Source organism: Polyodon spathula, chromosome 41 (assembly GCF_017654505.1).
Source record: "Polyodon spathula isolate WHYD16114869_AA chromosome 41, ASM1765450v1, whole genome shotgun sequence".
In the NCBI taxonomy this organism is placed as follows: domain Eukaryota; kingdom Metazoa; phylum Chordata; class Actinopteri; order Acipenseriformes; family Polyodontidae; genus Polyodon; species Polyodon spathula.
In genome coordinates, this window is record NC_054574.1 from 1575045 (window position 1) to 1598525 (window position 23481).

Genomic DNA, 23481 nt, shown 5'->3' on the forward strand with positions numbered 1-23481 from the left:
CAAGTTAAAAAGACGAGGACTGGACTTTTCTGCTTTTTATTATTTCATTAATGTGCTTTAATTGCGCACGATAATGAAGTGAAAGTTGAAGTGTGTTCACTGAGGTGCTTGTGGGGCAATGCTAAGAGAAGTTCGTAGCAGTTAACACTATTTTTTAAACTAGAAATAAGCCATGGGAATCGATAGCCCTTGGGGGAGTTGCCAGAAGGGTAAAATAAAAATAAATCCAAACTATTTATTTGGTGTCACATTACATACCTACAGCTATGCTTGTTTTTGCTCACAGTATGGGGTTTTGTCTGCTGATGTTCGACGTATCCACATGGTACAGTATTTGATGTTTAGAATAATCCATTAAAAAACGAATATTTGAATACTAATTTTGAATTAGCTGAAACAAATGTATAATTACAACCACATTGCAAGAGTAAAATAAACAGGGAACACCATCAAAGTGCTGTCTAAACAAAAGGGAAAAAAGCTCTTTTGTTCAGTAAAAAGTCATTTATACCATTGTGATACAGTGATGAATGCAAATGCATGTTAATTGTAATCTCTGAATACATTGAATGCACTGTGTGTTGGAACGGTCTAATGTTTGTCCTAATGCAAGCTCAGTTACAGTATTTGTACAAGGCGTGCTAAAGGGATCTTCTTGTACGCTGTTCACGGTTCTCTGTCTGAGTTTGCTTCTTTTTGTGTCAGTCTGGCTGTGGTGGATAATGTGTTTACTACTGCTTGTGATGCTTTATTAGTGAAAGCTTCTGTGGTGCCTATTCATAATTTGCTTTAGGTTAAAATATCACTTTCATATCCCACAGATGATGTCATGTTGGTTAGGTTTAACTAGAGATTATTTTTATGAAATTCAGATTGGATTGCATACAGAATGTTGCCATGACAACACAATAGGCTAGATGGGCACGGAGCGTGTGGAATGAATGTTCAATGTTATTTTTGCAGTTTGTTTCGCCTCACTGAAGAAAAAAAAGAATTCTATGACCAGTCCAAGAAAGCGTGCGTCTTTGGTGATGCAAGCTGTAGAAACACTTGCCTGATGAAGGCTTCAATTGCCAACATTTACTCTTGAAGGACATGTGTTTGTGTGTGTATTTTGGAACAATTTTTGGGACCACGTAATGAAAGCCACAATTACTTCATGTGAGATGGAAGTAATTCAGCTGTCCCGTAACCCAGCCCATTAGCCCAAACTGAATATTATTCTGAGAAATTAGGAGTCATAGTTTTGGTTACATTTTGTGATCTTTAGTGAAAGAGAAGTAATGACTAGTGGCTTTCCAGAAAAAATGACTTTTAAAACATGCTTCATTTATGTTATTAGTTATTATATTATTATAAGAGTTATTATAAGATTTATATGCTCAGGATGAGGCTGCTGTACATGCAGTGTGTGTCCTGAGATGTATGGCTAGTGCATTAACTGACTGCACCACACAGCCCCCTTATTGTTGTCTTTGTTTTTGAGCTGTTTCTTTGACGCTATCATATTTAAGAGACCATTGTGCAGTGGAGGTGTCTGTACAGCATGTGTACTTATGTCCCATTTCTTATGCACAGGTGATTGGCAGTATGAGGGTAAATGCCTTGTCTGTCCCTGTTTGTCACACTTGTATTTTCATATGTCTTTCTTGTGTTTGATGTTTCTCTTCTTACAAATAGAAGAATTGCATTCTTCATAAATCTAATCGTATTTTGTGGACTATTTGGTAGTGGCTTTGTTTTTTAAAGGCCGTCTGTCTCATGAGGAGGAATTAGGGTGCAGTTACAGAATTGCTCCAAATACAAAGCATAGGATATTAACAGTACAGAGTTGAATCAATCGTTTCTTAAACAAAATTGTACAAGCTGCTAAAAATGTTACACACCACAACCCGTCAGTGACCCATTTTAGACATCTTTCAAGTATTTATGAAGGTTTGAGTACCAGTGTGGTTTGTTATGTTGCAGTGTTACTAGGCTTAATTAGGAGAGGGTACAACAGTAAGTACAATTTATTTATCAGTTCAGCTGTGCTGTACAATATGTCAGCTCCAGGACATTCGCATAAACGCAGTGACACACAGACTTCATTGGCAATGTTCAAAGAATATATTTGTTCTGCCAAAAAAATTGACAAGCCTGTGTTGAGTCTTAAGGAGATATTGAAAACACTGATGAAAGACTGTGGGCTGTGCATGATCAAAGACGTCGTTCTCTCGGGTATCCAGTGAAGATTGTGCTTATTTGCATGAATCACATTGCCATCCGATCACTAAATTCTGCACTTCGCCATGCGTCAAACAAACTAAACACACACAGGCCTTATCATGCTAATGAGCGCCTCAGGGTTATAGAGACTAACAAGCGCACCCCCATTTCTATAAAAGAATATACATACAGTATGATCACTAATTTAATATCGGATATGCCACAGGGGCTTGACATTCTTCACATATCAGGGCTTCTACATGAGCTGATATTCTGGCTACATTTTTCTTGTTTTCATTTATACATCCTACTTTCTGGAAGAACAATCTCTTCTTATCATGAAAGAAAAAGTCATGCAGTAAAGGGTTGATTTAGCATAGCATTAGTTCCAATGAGTCCGGTCTCTGTATGTGAAGGGTGCAGCTTGTGAAGCCAATGGCTAGGCTTACAGAATGTGTATTGGGTCTGTTTAGTAAATAACTGGAATTGCAGTAGGAATTGTGAGGAGAGATGCAATCTGTCAAGTCCTCTAAGGCCACTGTGGGGGGAATTTAAACCAGGTGCCATGCGAGCTTCCTCACAAAGCCCATTTTGAAGTGCTTTGGCTTTGTGACGTACTCGTCAAAAAGTCTTGGGCTTGCCAATCGTTTTGATATTGATTTATCCAATGTAACAGGATGCTAATCTCTTCATTACTTCACAGTACAGCCAGCACATTAACTGCATGATGTACACATACCCTGTTCCAAAAATGTATTCTTTAGCAACACTTCCTATCGTAATTATTTATATTAAAACAAAAGCATGTTTCCAAGATGCATTTAATATAACTGAATGTTTAAATAACTTTTTTTTGACATTCAAAATGCATGCCTAGGAATTCAATCTGCAAATTAGTTTGGTTAAATGTTTTAAAGAATGCAACTGCTTTGTACTTAGTTTGCTAAACTCTTCTTGCAAAATAATACATTTTGACTTTAAATTAACAGAAAAAAAAACACTGCAAAAAGAATGCAATACAAATACAAAAATAAGAGTCCTAGTTGACCTTCTGGTAAACATAGCTCTTAATGGGGTAGTTTATATGTTGTAATTTTGATATTTGGAAATGAGGGTCCTAAACCAGAACACATTTCAGACATTGAACACAGCAAGAACCCTCTGGTTTTTAAAAAGTGCATCATTTAAATTCCTTGTTTTAAATATCCCTTCTGAACCTTTACCTAGAAATGGCTTTTGAGCAATCTGCCTTTCATTAAGGCCCCTTTCAGCACAGTAACGCATGTGTTCACTAAACCCTAGAGTGAGCTGGCGGGGGGGGGGCCCTCAGAGATTTATCTATCAATTACAAACTAGCATTGCGCCACCAATTAAGAGAGGTCAGCTCCACCGGGGTCTGCAGAGAGGCAGAGAGAAACAGAGGTCTAATACGGGCTGCTTGCTTTATTTAAGTGCAAACAAAATCAAATAACCTGACCCACGAATGAGTGCTTTTTAAATGCTGTTCTGATTAACAGATGACACTGGGCGAGTTGCGTTTTGCTTCCAGTTTAATTCATTATGGATGGCATGGATTGTGGCAACAAAAAATACCCCTTGCACAGAGTTGGAATAATCTAATTGGGAAATAACTGAGAATGTTAAACTGGAAGCATTTCACGCATGGCAAAAATCTATTTTTCTTTCTTTAATATTTGAAAGGGAATGTGGTCCTGTGGTAGAGTAAGGGGTTTAGATCTTGGGTTTACCAGTATTGTTTATTACTTGTTTTGCAATCAAAAATTGTGCAAATCACACCCTGGAGCTATAAGCTTTGAACAACATACCTTCTGCCGCAAGTCAATATCACAAGAGAAATTATTAACATTGTATATTAATCTATGAGTTATATATTCCATTGAGTATTTGAATGATAATACTGGTATACAGTACAATGTAGCCTCAAGGTATTTATTAAATATTGTGTAAATTAATATATGGTATTATGATGTGTGCGCTTTGTAACAAAACATTTTTTTCTTTCTGAAAATCTAATCTGTTAAACACAGAAATCCACGCTTGTTGTGTTCATCATGCAGTGTTGTGCTGGCGCTTCGCAGTACTGTACTATGACAGAACCAGCTTTCAGAAGCCTTAATCTGAATCTGTTGTACAGCTGATTAGGTTTGATTTCACCCCCACACAAGTCCCCAGGCTATGACCTTGTGAACTTGGTCTTGAAACAGTATGGAAAGAGCACCCCATGCCCTGAAGAAGTAAACAGTGTAGCACAGATTCCATCAAAGGCCAGTCCTGGAACCCCAGGAACCCTCCGTACCAGACAGATTTGTTGATAACTGGACCATTGAAGCATCCAGAAACATACATAAGGAAATATACATAATGCCGAGGTCTCTGCTCAACATTTGATCAAATTATACGCTGTGAGCAAGTGGCTCCTGGCGGTCTTTATCAGGCAGCTGTCACATGTCCTGTCACACTTACAGTGCTTCTAATACACCATCTGAACCGTGCCACATTTATTACAGTGTGGCTTTTGAAATTACTGTATTCTTCTTCAGTTGCTTTGTGTTGTTTTTTTTCCCCAGTTCTGTGCAATTCTTTTAAGAAATTGCTTATTAATATTGAGTTGATTCTACCTCTAAGGATATTTTTCTAGGGACTAATGCATTATCATATCATGGTTATGGTGTGGGTACGTCCAAATGGATACATTTTAAATGTTGGTCTTGTTGGTCGCTCATTGTTAAAATTAAAACCACTTGACGTGGACTGTATAATTACACAAATGCTTGATTATTAATTATAATAATATATAAATATTGCTACCAGTGTCAGGAAGCAGGACAAGCACAGAAAGTACAGTACTTATCAGTGATTCCTGAAGTCCTCCGGACATTTGCCATCTGAACTGTCCATCAAGAACAAACGTTTTCTGACAACATTTAATGAAGCGTTTACTCCCCACTGCATTGATGGGGCTGCGTGAGGAGGAAAGCCTGTCTCGGGGAAAGACGAAACTGTCAAAAAAGAAACCCAGACAGCCTTTGAAGGGCTCCTGCACTTGGATGTGTTTTTTTTCGGAGTCTTTTAAATTTGCAGACAGAAAAGAACATCTTGGATGAAGTGTTCTTCGCTAAGCTTTAATCACATCTCAGAAAGAAACGTATTTTAAAGCATCTCTTAAGGTCAGAGTCTCTTTGAATCTGTGGAAACCCACCTCTTTAGACTCAAGTGGAATTCCTTCTAATACTGCTTTCGTTGTTGTGTTCAGACCACAATTGCAATGGATGCTTAAAGGACTGTCAAAATATAGTGTTTCATGCTTAATATATGCAGAGTACAAAAGGAGGCATCAACTTCTGATTCCTAAAAAGGAATGAGTTACTACAGTGAGTGCTGCTTACAAAAAAAAAAAAAAAAAAGATTCTAAAATGAAGCCAGACTTGAACAATAACAGACAGCAAAATAAAATGTATTATTCATTAATGTGTAGTTATCAGATACAGATGCTTCATCTGGGATGTCTGTTTCCAGTGCAAGTAAAAAATTGTGTAGAAGGTAGAAAAATCACTGAGACTGTAATGGCAGGGGTGCCCACACAAGTTATCATCCAGAGTACCACGAATGAGCAACCAAACTGGCTTAAGTGGCCACATGTTCAGCCTCTATGATGGCCAGTTAATTCAGTTGCCACTTTTATAAATTATTACATTATGAGAGAAATATCATTTAGCCTCATTTTGGTTTGTCATCCTAACCTTTCCAGAAATCCAATGATTAATTGCATCTTTTGATGAGAAATAGTCATAGGTGTGACATTTAAAAAAAAAAAGCCTTTTCAGCTTCCCATTCCACCTTCAGCGTTCTTCAGATCTGTATAATGAAGCATGTTTAGGAAAGGGGTCTGACTCTATAGACCAATTAGCACCGTTCCCTGGAGACCTTTCCTACAGGGCTGCCATAGCACGCACGCAACTCAGACATGCATAATGGGAAGAAAGTAGGTGAACTGTGCTCAAATCCGGTGGATGGAGAGAGAGGAGGAGAAAGGAAGAGAAGGCTTGGTATCTGGATCACGACAGATTAGATCAGTAAAGCAGATTTTAAAATGCTATGAAATGATCAGGAAATGCCTAAGATAATTATCAAATACATAAAGAAGATACAATTAAGTTGCGTTAAAAAAAAACCCCAAAAAACAGATTGGGTGTTGAAGGGTTAAAGAAAGAGGTTAACATCTGGAACAGATTGACATCAGACTCTCTCTCTCTCTCTCTCTCTCTCTCTCTCTCTCTCTCTCTCTCTCTCTTTTTTTTTTTTTTTTTACTCACTTCCTCAAGTGGTGAGCTGTGAGTCTGAGCTAAGTCTACTCCTGCTATCTGGTCACACACCGCTGACTGTCATCAAACGCATACAGCCGGAGCTAGAGCAGTGAGTCTCTTTGCAGTCAGACTACAGTACAGTAGCTCTCAAGAGTGTTATCGGTGCTAGGAGTGTAGGAGGCGTGTTTGCAATCTCAGGCTTCAGCTGATTTCTTCATTTTCTTCTTGAGCTGGGAACAAGAGATGCTGGCAATTTACAGTGGAATTAACAGAAAATACTGAAGAGGGGATTCCAGGCTTATTTTCCTTTTTATTTTTTATTTTTCTGAATCATCTGAACACTGCTGAGCATATTTGTTTCCTGCGAGGGGAATACATAGAATACATTTTAACAAAAAACTGGGTTACAAAGTTGGCCAAGAGTTTTTTTTTTTGTTTTTTTTTTCTTCTGTTGGTGTATCTACAGCATTTGGGTGGCCTGCTGTTTTTTTTTTTTTTTTCCCCCTGAAGACAGGCTTGAGGATTTGTACCCCTTTTTTTGTTCTTCCCCAACGGTGGGTGCAGTTGATTGAGGATGACGGATGTTCTGGTCGCCGACTGTAACCTGAACTCTGTGTGCGAGCGTCTGGAGCATTGCTGTGTGGAGACGAGCGTCACGGAGCCTGAAACTAAAAGACAGTCCAACACCGGGGCCAAGCTGTGGGGTCGAGTACGGAACAAACTGCTCAGGCAAAAGGTCTTTATAAAACATGATAATAATAACAACACTGGCACCACCTGACCGGGTCTTTGTTCTGTCATTAATTGTTCATTGAACCAGTTAATTTGAGGTTCAAAAGCAGTTCATTCATTCATTGCAGTTAAACCCAGCATAGAGTGGCCCTCCTGAACTGGAGTTGCTGATTATCAGTTGAGTACTGCCATAGACATGTTGTGTTATTTATGTCTCTAGACTGTAGCGCTTATTTACTTAATGTACTTTAAACTCTACTAACTGCATTGCGATGTACAATGATGGCAGTCAGTTCGTTCTTACTGCAGACGCATCTTGACTTGAACTTTCTCCAGCTTGTCTCATGGGGGAGTTGGGTTAACCCTGTACAGGGCTCAAATGCTGTATGTGAAGAAAAAGGGTTTGATTTTGTAAGTTGTAAATATATTGCTAATAATGCTATTGCTAATAATATTTTAAACTCCAAAAGCAGGACTAAGGCTATGCATATCTATGGCATGCATAGATATGTGGTTCTGACAGAAATGCTTTCTGAATGTAAACTTGTGTTATTTTTTTAACTAGAATGATTGATGTGGGCACCCCAATACATTTCCTCCTTATAATATCATATGTCTTACGGTGTCGGTATCGTATCGAGCACTATCCATATCCTATTCTTCACCTTATAATGTCGTAGGGAACACAAAATGCCAAGAATATTACGACATTAACACAAACTGTCAACTAACGGAACCATGTAATTCAGACTGACCAGTTATGCCACTTCTAGTTCCGGGACTTTGAAGATATACGTATCGTACGTTCTAGCCCTGTTGTTCCGACGACGAGTACTTAACCTGTTATAATTAACAAATACCGTCGATTCTACTTTTCCAGCGAAGGATGACGATTTTTAATAAAATGACTTTACATGTTCTAACACCAAAAAAATAGTGTTTATCATCACTTTAAGGTAACTTGGGAATTTACGTGACGGCTTCTACATTAAACTTTACATTGATGCTTACCAAACATTGTTTGGTAAAAGTCCTTTCCGAATGATAGAACACTGGTAACGACGAACTATGCTGTGTGAGTTCCAGGTTCATGCATTTTTATTTATTTTTATTAACATCTTTTATTTATTTATTTATTTTGCGTTATGAACCCATGTTGAAAATATCAGCTCTATCGACCTATCCTGTAAAGCTGTATTAGTAAAACCAAAAATGCTTCAATGAAAATGTCTGTTTGTCTTCCTGTTCTGTCAGTGCTAGAGAATGTGGTGGCAGCAACATGCTGGACAGAAAAGCTATGGGGAAAAAGTGCCAACGCCAAAGATGAGTTCTAAACCAGTCACTTCCTTCTTGACTAATGGCTGCATTTGAGGATGGATAACATTTTTAAAATGTGCAAAGAGAAAGCCACCAAAATCAAGGACACCTCAGGGAGCACCAACAGCATGCTTTCAGAGCAATCAATACTTTACTTTACTTTGCGAACCTTAATCCTTTAGCAGCATTATTTAGAGAAGTCAGGTCTGATGAGTTGCAGCAGGTGTGTAATTTGGTAGTGAGCAAGCCTACTGGCTGAGCTGGAAGCGCACTGCGTTCATTGTAGAGCCTGCATTGTATTTAAGATCATTTTAACAGCTCAGCAACATTGTTATGTGGTGGTAACCACAGTGAAGTGTATTTCTGGCCCATCGTCTGCTCTTGCCTAAGGAAACTAGGTATTTATTGTTATTTACACCTCCGCCCCTCAGTCCAGCTTTCATTTTGAATGCGACACTGTTACGCAAGCTTTTACGGGGTTTTTTTTTTAAAACAGTCGTCGTGACGATAATGATGCTCGATACTTAAAGGCAGTTACTGTTTTTGGGAATTTGATACCTGTATGCATGTCTGTGAACTTGCTAAGTAGTTGGTTCTTGACTGAATTTTGCAATAAAGAATGTGTGTGGATGTGTGCACAGATGTTGGGTGAGTTTACTGTAAAGTCACTTGGCCAGTTCCCAATGTTGTTGTAGAAAAAACAAAACAGCATGTCACCATAGAGCAGTGGGATGTGGGTGCTGATGCCTAAAGCTAATTTGCTTTAACTGCTGTTATAACATTTTGAAGGAAGCTTTTATTACCTTTTAATGTCCGTCAATGCGGCCAAAACTGACACCAACATATTGTTTTATGGGTAATGTACTTTTCCTAATTTGGATAAGCAATTTAATAGGAGCAAGACTGGTGATATGAAAGTAAATCGGCTCAGCCCATGTGTTTAGAATGAAAAGCTGAGTTTATTTATAAGTTTCAGATTCAGTTAATTACATCAGCATGGAAAAGCCAGGAACGCATTGTGGTTTTGCTCGTTGGCGAGATCAAGAAATTTACTTTTGTCAGACACCATTATTGCATAACTATAGCCTTCAAGCCATCACCCCCCTACTACCATTCATTCTGCTAAATGTCACATTTAAATGATTGCAGATTGTTATGTGAATAATGCATTCCCTTAGGAGGCATTGCCATTGTACCTGGCAAGCCAAATATTATGATTTACACTAAATATTTAGATGCAGTCTTGGTGCTTTAAATTTCACAATAATTGCGTGATAAAGACTCCACTTGCAGTAAGCTGTCGGAAGCTGTCATTGGGGGTTAATTCACTTTAAAGAAAGGTGCAACTGGGATTGGTACCCACAGTAACAAGTTCAGACAGCATTGCTGTGGTGCAGAAAGAGTTAACTGCACTCCCAGTTTATTTTTGTTAGCTGTTGGTTTTGTGAATATCTTCTCTTGTAGGATAAACAAGACCCTCGCAAACAATGTTATGGTGAAATATGGATTTTCTGGAAGTATTCGCTAACAAGAGGAATTTATTTGACGTCAACTGAAAATTCCAAGTCGAACTCTTGCTTTTGAACGTGGGGTCCAGTTTTAGCCGTGATTTCGGATTACTGTCATTTTAGGATTCAATTTGGATTTCCAAATGGGTGCCAAGAGGATAATTTTTAATGTGCAAAATATTGTGCTATGGATGTGAAATATGGCAGTATGACAAATTGGCAAGATTGAGTGTTTAGTGAATCAATTTTGTGTATGGAGTTATTTTACAGCTGCAAAAGAACACATCAGTAATACAATAATTCATCATCATTGGTACATACTGCAAAAACACTTTGATTTAAAACATATTATTTCTTACTAATGAGTATGTAATGAGCAATACAATCAATGCAGAAATCACAAAGACTGCAAAAAGAATGGTTTGTGAATGAATTTGTGACCAGAAACGTCCTGTTCTTTTAAATTGCAGGACATCTTCAGGAAACTCCGGAGAGCTTCTTGCTAATTGAGTTAATGGTTCAGTAATTGCTGTGAAGTTTCCAGATGAGATCAAATATTCTTAATCAAAGGGGCTTGTGCAGTCGCTGGAGGTTTGCATTTCCAGGAAGAGACAGACTGCTTTCTCATGAGATCCATCTCCCTCTGCTTTCAAATATATATTTTTAAAGGTGTCTAATGCAATAGACATGTTGATAAAACACTGACATGGCTGTAGGCACCTAAATGAGGTTAAATATAAAGCAAATCAAGACAGGAGAGGTCATCATTTGGCCAGTAGTGCCATGACTCAGGAAAGAGTGCTGGACTGAAAGTTAAGTATGAGAGAGAGTGAGGGATTGCAGAGCGGTGACAGATCAAAGACAGACGATGCGGGATGCAGTAATTACATTCTTTCATTATCGGTATATTAGAGATATGAAGAGGTTTATTTTTTTTTTAATATGCAAGAGGCTGTCACCATATATAAATTACTGCAGAAAATGTAGAAACATGTTATATAGCCAACCAAGCTTACTGTTTCATGGTGCAAGTGCATACCTTCAGTTTCTACAATTTTCAAAGTGTTGCCAAATCCAAGGCTTTCTTGAGCTGTTCTGTATGTGTTAAAGCTAGAACCCGGCTGCCTCATTTACATCGCTGTATTGAGCAGCACTTTTGGGCTGTGATAGTAAATAATATTTACAACAAATATCCTTCTAACCAGAAGGGAAAAAAAATAAAAGTTTAGAAATAAGCTAGAATCGGATATCTCTGCTTGAATATATTTCTCTCGTATATCGGCTCTAAGTGCCGCAGGCGTTCATGTTACAAAAGTGTCGACTTTCTGAACTATTCATCTGGAATAACCATCTGGATTTAAATCTGAAATGATTATCGGGCTGTATCAGGGTTTGATTCATTCCTACTCTTTTATTTTATTTTTTTTACCCGTTTTATTTTGGAGAAACCCTTAATGGAAAATGCATTACGCATGCAGAATCCAAGACTCTCTTTTTCTGTTTTTTTATATAAAATGTTGGAATTGTTCCCACTGTACCGAGTCATGCTTCAGCTTTGAAAAGCTACCAGCGACCGGCTCATTGGTAACTGTCTGTACTTTTTCAAGATGTTCTTGTTCCATTTGAAAGAAAGAAGCAAAGTATTCACTGGGAAGGTTCAGCGCTGGGCAATAAAACCAGCTGAGACTCTCTTGTGAATTATTAGGGTGTTGTGAATTATAAGCTATTGGCTGGGCTGCACAGCAGGCTGGTTCACTAACCTTGCATGGCTTTCACCTCTGGAAGCCTGAATCCAGCTCTGGCCTCAAGTGAACTTAGTTTTTTTTTTTGTTTCCTCTCCTTGGAGGCCCAGAATTAAATGTAAAACATTGTACAATGTTTTGAAGTTACTGTGAGTGGTTCTGGGTGTTGTTTCTTTCATTTTTTTCTAAAAGCATCCTTACCCCTGGCTTTGAGCTTGTCCAGAGAATCCTACAGGCAGGAACCTCATTCCTCACCCCATTCAAATACTCTTCCAACCCCATCTACTTCACATGCATATTGACAGTGATAACAACTCGGATCTAGGAGCACAGAACCCTGCATGAGTGCAAACAGCACGAAACAGTAAGGGCAATGTAACGTCATTTGAAGCTGCTTACCCTTTAACCTGTAACAAACGCTTAGATCATCTGTTTAATCCAAAAAGTTGTTCTTTGGTGTTGTATGTTAAGATCATTTCTGTTTTATATCTGCTGAAGTGCCAGTCTGTCTTCATTGGAAGTGTATTATTTTTTAAGCAAGCAAGTGTTTTATGTCTGCATTCTTAGAATGTCTATAATCCCTTGACAAAGTGATATGTATTCCAAGTATAAAGATTCCTTTACGTTTTAATTGACTTAGTGTGTCTAGTAACTGAGTGTGCACACTTTTATCTCTTCTGTTGTATCATGAAAGATAACAAGTACCCTCATTATTCTAGCACTATTTAACTGATCTTCCCAGGTCTTAAAAATAAATTAAAGTGAAGGCATCTTTATAATTGTCTTTTTTACTTTACCTTCAAAGGCTTTCTGTTGGCATTCTTTTTTGTGTGTTGCTTCTCCTGCCAGCTGGATGATTAGTTTTTAAATGTAATATAGTTTGGAATTAGGCTACTCAAAAGGCTTTTGTGGTCAGATTGTTTACAATTATTTTACAAGGGGGTAGAAGACTGCCTGTCCAAGACGGTCTCAAAAAAATAAATTAAAGTGAATGATTTGAAGTGCTAAATACATGTCGGAGTGCTGTTCAGTTTTTAATGACCATGTTGTACTCGATTTTTATAGTTTCAACGGGAAGATTAAATGCCATTGGAAGAAATGACAAAAGGAAAACAATAATAAGTGTGTGTAAAAGGTCTAGCAGGACCAATATAAAATGCTCCTGGCATCTTTCCTGAACTGTTCAGTACAGGAGTATAAACTGTGTTCTGGTTCGTGGATGTGACTGCTTACATCTACCTCCTGCAGTGGAAAGCGGGATTAATAGTGTCCGAGGAACTCATTTGAAATACTGTGTAGTTGCAAGTTTAATAGTTTCCTGGCAGAGAACAATAAGAACACCTCAGATTGATTTTGGCTCTGAAGACCTGCCTGCTGTAAATAACACAACCAGTTCTGTAGGAGAGAGTGAGGCTGCTATCGGTTGCCATCTGGAGTCCCGATTTTAAATCCTTCTGTATCTAGGAACACCTTAACCCTTTCTACACTGCAGAGGTCAAGGAAAGATAACTCCATTCAAAATGCAGGGCAGTACACTAAAACAATATACCATGGATAAAAATCTATGCCTCTTTATTATTTATTTGCTATTATTTTCCTTGCTTAGTGCTGAGTAGAATATTTCATAATGTATTTGTAATGAATTACTAACCATAAACCATCTGGTGCAATTATAAAACAGTTTTCATCTCTCTCTCTCTCTCTCTCTCTCTCTCTCTCTCTCTCTCTCGTGTGAGTCTACTGATTAAATCAGCCCTGGGCTCTGGAAAGGGTTAAACAGATTTAATAAAGCAGCTTCTCTTTTTCAAGCTTTATGACAGCAGTGATGATGACTTCCAAATGGTTCTGGTCTCTGCCTTTGGCTAGTGTCGATGCTTAATGGCTCCCCAGGGTCCCTCTGTCTGCCCCTGGTCTCTCACCTCTGTGGCAGGGCAGCGGAGAGCAGAGTGGACAGGGAGGGGTATCAATTGACTAAAAGCACCCTGGTGGACTTTGCAATAGAAATTCACTGAGGTTGCAGCTTTTAAGGCATATATTATGTGTATTCTTGCTCTCTTTGTCCAGTAATGTTTGACAGTAATTAAGTTATTTTTTCAAACTTGATAAAAATGTATCTGGGCTTGTCAAAATAAAGAATACAACACACTTAGGGGGAGAGATTTGAACAGTATGCTTTTTTACTTTTATCTGCTGTTAGTACCCCAGAAATCCAATCGGGAAAAACTAGGTTCCCAAGAGTTATATATAGCCTGGCTTATCTGGGAAACATTCCCCCGACGGAAAATTGGTTCCCTTAAGCAGCATTGCAAAAATAACCCAGATTTACTGAAGCTCTGGCTGGAAATTCTTAAAGTCCTTGCTTCTTGGCTCGACTTAAAACGCAAAGATATTTGGCGCGATACATTTGGAAAGGTGCTTGCATAGAAACACATGGTCTTTTCAAAATTTTTTGGACTAGGGTTATCATACAGAGGTACTGTCATTTTCAGAGTATAACATGCACACATTGTATTTTAACCGAGCAAAAATATGGTTCACTGTATAGAATACTGTAAGCCAAATAAACCTGTATCCCATGAATAGTTAATCAAGTGAAAATGTGCAGAACTGTGTGGGTTTTATTCATTTGGGACAGGAAGGGTTGTCGGATTATCAATTGTGAGAAAGTTGCTAGCCATGTCTACTGAAGACTTGTCTTAATAGGACTAGGACCAGGACTGATTGGTTCCTTTCCCTCTCTCATAGCTGGACCCACAGACGGTGCAGTCCAAGAACTGGCACATGGACGTAATAGAGATGAACGGGGTAAGGAGAACTTTCATTCGCTGTCAGTTTCTTTCAGGTAAGACCTGTTTTAAAGTGGCTGAACATGAGAAATGGATGATGGGGTTCGGCTTCATTAGGAATATGCACGGAATTGGTTTCTTTTTTTATGTACTGTAGAAACTCACTTAATGTATACAGTAGGTGTAGTTTGCCATTACCAGCCTGCAGCTAACCAAGCAGAGCTCAGAGGTTTAGCAAGGGTGCTGCATGGGTGCTGGTCGCTCAGTAGGGGGCAGTCTTCCCATTGAGCCACATTATTGTACTGCAGTTTCTGCAGGAGGGTCCAATCTTCTGTCTACTCAGTGGATATTCAGTGGATACTCAGTGGATATTCAAGTGTCCCAAACCTTGTAAACATGGACCAGGCATCCTTGATATCAGCAGACCTGGTTATTCATCTGCAAAGAAGACTCTTACTAATGAATATATCAGTTTGATTGCTTTCACAATATGCTTATAGAAGTCAGCGATGAGCCTACCCAGAGGCCTGAGAGCTGTTTGAAATGTTCCACTGTTACCTCTTGATAGTATTTTTGCCTATGTGTCGATTTAGTGGAAGTAACTGTTTCCTATTGTTTTTTTTTTCCTTTTCTTTAGATTAAGGTGGAGTTTTCAATGAAGTTTACAAGTCGGGACTTGAGTTTAAAGAGAACTCCGTCGAAAAAACAGAGTGGAGTCTTTGGAGTCAAGATTGGCGTGGTTACAAAGTAAGCTTGTGCCTTTTCTTTAATTTGCTTTTATAGTTCCAGTCTGGAACGTATTTTTAGAAATGGGTTTGAAAGTTTTAAGCTTTTAAAGAATCCCTGCTTCATTAAACATAGATGATATCCATGTTTTTGTAAGCCTAACGTCAAGGCAGTTCATCAGCTCAGTGTTAGGAAATCAATAGTTTCTTGGTGGGGTTTGTTGAGTGCCCATTAGGGGAGCAGTATACTGAGTGCTCTTTCCATAGCTCAGTAGAGACGAGCAGTGAAATGTACATAGTCTACCCTTTCCTGTTCTGCTGAAGCATGGAGCACCCTTCATTCTTTGTTAATGCAGCTTTTCAGGGATAAGACTGCTCAATAAGGGCCCAGAACCTGAAGGTAATAAGACTACGGTTTGAGCCATTCTTCATTTTACTAATAGCATATTTATGCCCACTGTATAAGGCAAACCATATAGCAAAAAGACCTAACTAAGCTTATAGTAAAATCTGGAATTGCTTAAACCACTATACAATTGGAGTCATACTTCCGCAGGCTTGTCGGATAAGACATTAAACAGGGTCAAGTCTACTCCACTGTGAACATTAAAGTTAACACTGGTGTCCGGTCCTAATTGCAAAATAAATTTAAAAAAAAAAAACAACACCCCCGACACTAAATCACCTTGTCTTTAGTATCTTCTTTCCCTGAATTCATATTAATAATAAAAACAAGTGGTCTTGGAAGTTGATCTTTTCCATTTCTTCCCCGTTGTTCCACAGGCGGGAACGCTCCAAGGTGCCTTACATAGTCCGGCAGTGCATTGAGGAGGTGGAGAAGCGCGGAATCGAGGAGGTTGGGATCTACAGGATTTCCGGAGTCGCTACAGACATTCAGGCTCTGAAAGCAGTGTTCGACACCAGTGAGTTCTGTTTCAGTGAATGTCTTTCTGCAAAGGGATTTCCACTGCAGGACAGTTTTATATAGTGCTTAAACACGGCGCAGGGTTCCTTTACAACAAAACCTATTTTTTTTTTTCTGATGCTTAGCCTGGTGCCTCCTCAGTGCGGTAAAGCTGAGCTTGTAATGGTTTGATTCTTGGCCTGGTAAAAATCCGTCAGCTGTTCATCTTATATTTCACTGTGTTGAGCACGGCAGCTGTCATCTGAAGAGACGCAATGTTATGAATCTCATATCACAGCGTGGATACTGGTACGTTACCACTATGTTGCTGATGAAGAATGAACCCGTAACGACTCTTTGATGAAATGTTTGTCTTAGCAGTTTCGTTTCGTATTACAATCCAGTGTTTAAAGCTCTTGACAGTAGATCCTGCAGTAGGAAAAGCTTGACAACAGGGAACACATTTTGGCAACAACACGTTTTGTCAAAGCCAATATACAGTTCTCTATTACCCAGGTAGCTGTAAACCTTTTGAAAGGGTATCAGGTTTCCCAGTAAAAGGCTTTATTAAATGCAAAGGCCCCCGGTGCTTTGTAAACAGCACTTACTCAAGGCAAGATTGTATACCTGGGGAGAGTTAAAGACAGAGCAATTGCTCAAAGCACAGATTGATGTGATAAACAGAAGCAGGTTACAATAGTTTTTGCAAATACAGTCTTATTAGAAAAACATATTTCACTGTGCTTATTTTTCTTACACATTTAGATCCATCACTGTCTAGCTTGTTAATAAAATCATTTCATTAATAAACCAGACATTGTTGTTGCTTAGATCAATAAAATAATGTACCAAGCTTTTAAAACCAGGCCCAGTAATTCAATATCCTGCTCTGAAGATGAATCAACCCCCCAATATGTTAATAAGTGAACTGCAAACTAAACAGAAGTTTCAGAATCGATCTATATATATATAAGCATGCATTACTCCAGTGTAACTAGTTAAACATTGATGAGGTACTAATTTATGCAACAGATCTCTTTTCTTCATCCTCTTCACCTGAACAGATAATAACTGTTGGAATGAATTAGATGTGTATTGCTCAAGAGACTTGCTGTGAGTCATAGCTGCTGCAATGCAGGGGCTGTGCTGATGTCCTCATGTTTTGCTCATATAAGTCCACTTGTGCAACAGCAGGATTCATTTAGACTTTCCATTGATAGCATCAGCATTTCCATTACAATATACAGTGCCAGGTACTTACCATACCTACAGCTATTCTACAGATATTCTAAAGACACATAATTAAACTTATATTATGTAGTGTACATAACATTGCTCCTAAGCAGCCATTTAAGTTTAAGATCTCAAATTAATGGATAAATGGCACATGGATAGATGGCATAGTAGGGTATAGATGGGTATATTTTTGGCTTTGGCACTCAAGATAGCATTTTCTCATATACTAGTAAGTTGTTCAGTCATTCAGTTGCTGGGCTCTGGCACTTAGAGTAATGTAGGTGGTGGGCCCCTCTGAATGCGGTAATGTTGTGAGGTGAGCCACATGTACAGCAGTGCTGTGCTGTTCCAGTTGTTCTGGTCTGTGCTAATGTTCCTGCATTCTCCCTCTAGATACCAAAGATATCTTGGTGATGCTGAGTGAGATGGATATCAACGCCATAGCCGGGACTCTGAAGCTGTACTTCAGAGAGCTGCCAGAGCCGCTGCTCACAGACAGGCTGTATCTGGCGTTCATGGAGGGAATAGGTATGGAACTGGTCCCTTTTTGATATTGAAGCACCGAGCTGGTTTTACTGTGTTTTAGTACAGTCTTCTGTACCTCAGCCTTTATTTAGGACCTGCTATTGACATACATACTTTCTTAAGTCATGTTTTAACTGCTTTACAAAATAATTGCCAATTGCCATCGAAATGCCATTACTGGTTCTAAATAGGGCAACATGAGCAGGGGTTAAATGACACTTCCCCAGTTTGTTTTGGTGCGGTCACAAAGGTCCTGGGTAAATTAGCTTTCCAAAAAGAAAACCTCTGGAGAGCCGGATGTCGTGTTTAAATGAACAGGAAAAAAATATTGACATTATAGTGTACAGCAATGTACCAGACTGCACATTAATTACGACATGCTAGACTCCCACTTTGCTTCCACCGGTAATGGTTAAATAGCCGGGCACAAAATATATTGTACAGTGTTGTATAAAGTACAAACTTTTGACATTATAAACATAAACTTAAAGAATAGCACATGTGAGCCCAATATCGATCAATGATTAAGCTGCAGTTAGCAAGTCAGAACACGGCTCCCAGTGCTGTGTTTGTTTGTGAAAGCTGCTTATATCCACACAGCTCTCTCGGACCCTGCTGCCAAGGAGAACTGCATGATGCACCTTCTCCGCTCCCTGCCCGAACCTAACCTCATCACCTTCCTGTCCTTGCTGGAGCACCTGAAGAGGTAAGAGAACAAGCAGCAGTTAACAGGTAGAGTCCAGCTCACCTGGCATCACGGCTGCAACTCTCTGAGCACTCCAGTAGTCAGAGGAGGTCGAAGGCATTTGAAAGACAGCTGCTTCCTGGTACCTGATCACTCCGTCTGTTCAGCTGAAGCTCTCTCTAATGGTCTAGCTGCAGTTAGACCAGGCAACCTGTAGCAAAGGTGCCAGGATGCTGCAGTTTATCGTTGCATTTGAAACATTTGCATATCCTGAGTTATCTATATTCATGCTCTCTTTGGCAGCACATATACTGAATTATCTACATTCAACCCAAGATCCTTTTTAATTTGCTTGAGATGTAAATTCCCTGTGTGTTCTTTCCACAGCAGATGCATTGAAATTGAAACTTGAAAGTATTTGAGTGCAGCAGGATTCCTTTATCTTTTATAAAGATTCCTGAATTTTTATATATACATTGAAGGAAAATTAAATAAATAGCCAGAAGCTGTAGGATTTTCATAGCCTTTCAGATGTTGAGAGCTGTTCCTTCTGTTTTGGCTGGAGTGTATTTACTGGAAAAACTGAGTGCAGAGGGAAAAGCCATTCCTGTCTGGGAATTGGGTATAGCATGTTCCCACATCTGCTCCATTGGAACGACACCAGAAGATTATAATATACAAGATGCGTTGCCATAGTCAATACATTGTATCTGTAAGAAACATTTGCATGGCAATCTGTTCAGATAAAGTCAAATGATCTTAGATAAACGATGAACAATACAGTGGAAATCTGATGAGGTGGATGAACCCTAAACCAGCGTACACACATACAGAGGGTGCTCATAATCTGGGACTAAGTCAGTCTATATAGCTTAGATATGTGTGAGGAAAGGTACATTCACACATGAAAATACAATATTGTCTAAAAAGGTCCTTATGTACCCTTTAATAATTCAGCTTTTGTGGTAATTAAAAATGTAAATGAATTGCAATATGTTGGAAAAGTAAAGCATGCCTTCAAAGCAAAAGTTTGTTGTCTGTAATAAGCATATGGTTGGCTGCCATTGTAAGCCCTTATAATCACTGAAGTTGGCCAACACCCTGAAAGCTGGTCTTCAAAGGGCTGGCCCGGATTCAACAGCCCCTGCTGTGTAGTGTAAACATGGCCACCTTTTTACCACAACACCACATTAACTAACTGAAACAACAGGAAGACTGATACCCTGCAGACATTGAGCTGAGCAATGCACAAAGTGCGTATGGGAATTAAACCTGTGCACACAGTGTACCCTCAAGTCTAGCTGACAAAAAAAAAAAGCAGCAAACATCAATTGGACAACATTCTAAGGACAACAAATATGTGATTGAAACGTAAGTGTTGATTAGCCACTGGGGCTACTGTAGTGAAGATACACACCTTTGAATTGACAAACTGTCGTTCACTAGATGGCGTGCCTGTTGGAGATAACTACTGGACCTAATCATACCAGGCAGCAGCATGTATGAGCTTTCCATCAGACAAACACTGCCTGGTGGGGACACCACCTGGCAATGACTGGAACACCACTAGTGCCTTAATATCAAGTAATAACACGTCTGAGACCACTGTATGATTCAAGAGGATTTTCAATAGCATTCTGAGAGTGCTTTTTGGATAATGTTACTTTTGAATAGCTATCCTGTCCTCTGCAACTGTGACTAAGGCCGTTGCTTTGCAGTTGAGATTGCTCGCCCGAATGGGTCACTGCCCCAGTAACGATTTTGTTCCAAGGGCAGTACATGCTTGGACAAAAGGTGACCAACTGCTGCTGGAAAAAAAGTGTATTAATTGCGCCAAGCATGTGCAGCGTTCGAATGGTATGAAGTAATGTCTGGAAAAGCAGGGATCAAACAGAGGCGTGGCAGCGCCCAGAGCACTGGCACTCACTTATTTTAGAAAGCCGCAACGAAGAAGATCAGTAAGACGCAACGGGTGGAGCTGCCATTTAAAATTCCTCCACAACAGTTGTCAGGAAGGCTGGACGCCGCTTTCTTTTCTGCAGCCTAACATCTGCTGCCAGCTGTGCTTTTGAAGGTGGAAAAGGCAGAGGAACAAAGGCTTAGTGTATCTAACACCCACTCCCTCCCCAGTATACACTAAAACAGTGCCCCCAAACAGCTGAACCCGCCTGCCTAGCCCAGCCTAATGAGTCTGCAAGGAAATGCTGTGATCGAGCAGCGAGGCTTCTGTGGATTCAGGACACTAAGGGGCTCAAACCATCATAACACTACAGAGGCATCTCTGATATTACAGGAACGATTGTTTTTCATAAAATACAGCAGGGAGGGAAACTGTGTTGGGTGTGCCATAGAATGTCACGCACAAGTCTTTGGCTCAATGTAAAGTTTAGCATTTGTTTTGAGTGAAATATTGCCAGATCCCAGTGCTGTACCTGATCAGCACTTGGGTGGACAATCAGACGCTATCGGGAGCAGTGCTGGTTGATGGTCACCACTGCAAACTGTGCCTGTTGATCGTTTTGATTGATTTTTATTTATTTATTTTAAGATATTGAACAATGCTGCTTGTTCATTATCTCCCCAGAGTTGCAGAAAAGGAGCCCATCAATAAGATGTCCCTGCACAATCTGGGCACAGTGTTCGGCCCAACGCTGCTCAGGCCCTCAGAAGTGGAACAGAAAGCACACATCAATCTGGCCTCTGATATTTGGTCACATGATGTTATGGCACAGGTACACATTATTCCATGTAAAAAAATTGTGTGCGTTTTAAGATTAGCTTTGAAAAAATTGTAAGTGTCAATGACAATGCAGTCATATCATATTTTGTGATATAATAATGCGATTGAAAATGTATAAACCTGATTTCATGTGGACCTAATTTCACTGTATTTTTAATGTGTGCAGTGACCCCTTGAGGAAAACATCAGCAGGACAGCTATAGAGTTAAAAGTATTAAGATGAGCTTGTGTTTACAGCTGTGGACCTCAATGTGTCTTGTTAGAATTTAAACACACACTGGCAGCCTTACAGGTGTAGGATTGTCTCATACAGCTTTTTAATGAAACGCTGTTTATCGGGAAGTATGGAATAACAGCTGCGCCTTAAGAGGCCACACTTTACATTTCTCTGGTTTGAAATATAAACAGGAAACACAAAGATGAGTTCCCGCCAACATTCCTCAGCTTTGACTTTGATCATCCTGGCGATAGAGACCTCCTGTTGTCTATTAAAAGAAGTAGGGCTATTTGTCCTCCTGGGATCTATGCCTGGACAATATCCAAGTATGTAGTATATATCTGTCAATACAGTTTGTGGCCAAGACAGACTGGTACTGTTGATCTAGAGGGGAGGGTCAAAATGCAGCCTCCACCAGAGTATTAAAGTAGTACCAAAACTGCACTGAAGAGACTCACACACACACACACACTCATTGTTCTAGGTTTTCTCGATGTTCCTTTCTTTCAGTGAAAATGTAAACGTTATTGGAGTGACAAGCCAACTGTGATTTTGAGAAGCATGTAGTTATTGTAACGACTGGGCCTAGCAGCAGCTAACCTGTGTGTATTTCTCTTCTTGTGATCCAGGTCCAAGTGCTGCTGTATTATCTTCAGCACCCCCCGATTTCCATCGCAGAGCTGAAACGTAATACACTCTACTACTCCACTGATGTGTAGACCCAGGGCAGGCTGAGGAGGGAGAGCCCTCTCCGCTCGCACCGGATCCCCGCCCCCATTTTGACACATACTTTTTTGTACAGGTTTAATAGAAGAGAAAGAAACCGACACTGTGCTCCCTTTGCATTAGTCACGTCTGGTGTACTTTGTGTTGAAGGCTCTGTTTCATGTCTGTTTCATAAATGCCAAAACTGACAAAAAGCAGGAGACTTTTGAGATTCCTGCAGACGTATTGGCGCTTGCGTTGGTTTCCATCGTTCGGGAATCCAGAGGAGTTGAAGATGTATGTTTTGGTTCCTGCTTTGAACAGTTTGAGTTTTTCCATCCAATGCATTTAACTCTGTAAAGATGCTCTGTGGTCAACTTTGAAGCCGGAAAAGTTTCCTTCTCGCAGCTACAGCACCTGTAGCTTTTTTCATCTAACGATGGAGCTTGAGGACAAGGGCAGGGCATTAAAATAAGGACCTTTTTCCTTTGTGGCAATGTCGTCGTTGATAATCCAGAATGATGTTTTAAGCAGGTACAGTAATTCTCTCAAGATGGGAGAGAATGTGGTGTCTAGTAAATGTTAGTAGCATGGTGGTATATAAACCAGTTAGTCATTCCAGAATGTTCTGTTACTTGGTTTACTTCAGAGGCATTCCAGAAATGACCTTTCATATTTTATAAATATTTTTTGTTAAATGGTTTATTTTGCTCCGTGCATGTGGGTTGTGTAAACTGGTAGCCAAACCTGAGTTGTGAAATAATTCAAATCCGGTGGATTTTAACTGAGGAGTATTTTAACTGAAAATGTATGATAATGGCACGGCTCTCTGTTGTGTATGTAAAAGCAAAAATTGCCCTATTTATTAATAAAATATTTGGATTAAAGGTTTTAACGTGTGCCTGTACAAACCAGAACTTCATTTGAAATACTTTACAGAAACATTTCTTTTTTTTTCTTTTGGTATTGATTGTTAGAACTAAAATCTGAAGGTTGGTGATGTTTGAAGTTCAATATTGGCTGAAACGTACTGTAACATATCCATAGACAAACAAAAGGAAGAAAATAAATCCCACTTTAATTCAAAGCTACTCCCTTATTTTTTAAGTTTTTACAAATAATTTGA

General features: G+C 39.4%; 1 protein-coding gene across 1 annotated transcript; it reads left to right on the top strand.

Annotated features, from left to right (window-relative positions):
• The first annotated feature begins 6578 nt into the window (after positions 1-6578).
• On the top strand, positions 6579-23246 carry LOC121305045 (active breakpoint cluster region-related protein-like). The gene is made up of 8 exons (XM_041236557.1): positions 6579-7269; positions 14578-14637; positions 15256-15365; positions 16127-16266; positions 17877-18011; positions 18609-18714; positions 21278-21425; positions 22280-23246. The coding sequence occupies exons 1-8, from the start codon at positions 7108-7110 to the stop codon at positions 22367-22369; spliced, it is 951 nt and encodes a 316-aa protein (XP_041092491.1). The 5' UTR covers positions 6579-7107; the 3' UTR covers positions 22370-23246.
• Positions 23247-23481: the final 235 nt, after the last annotated feature.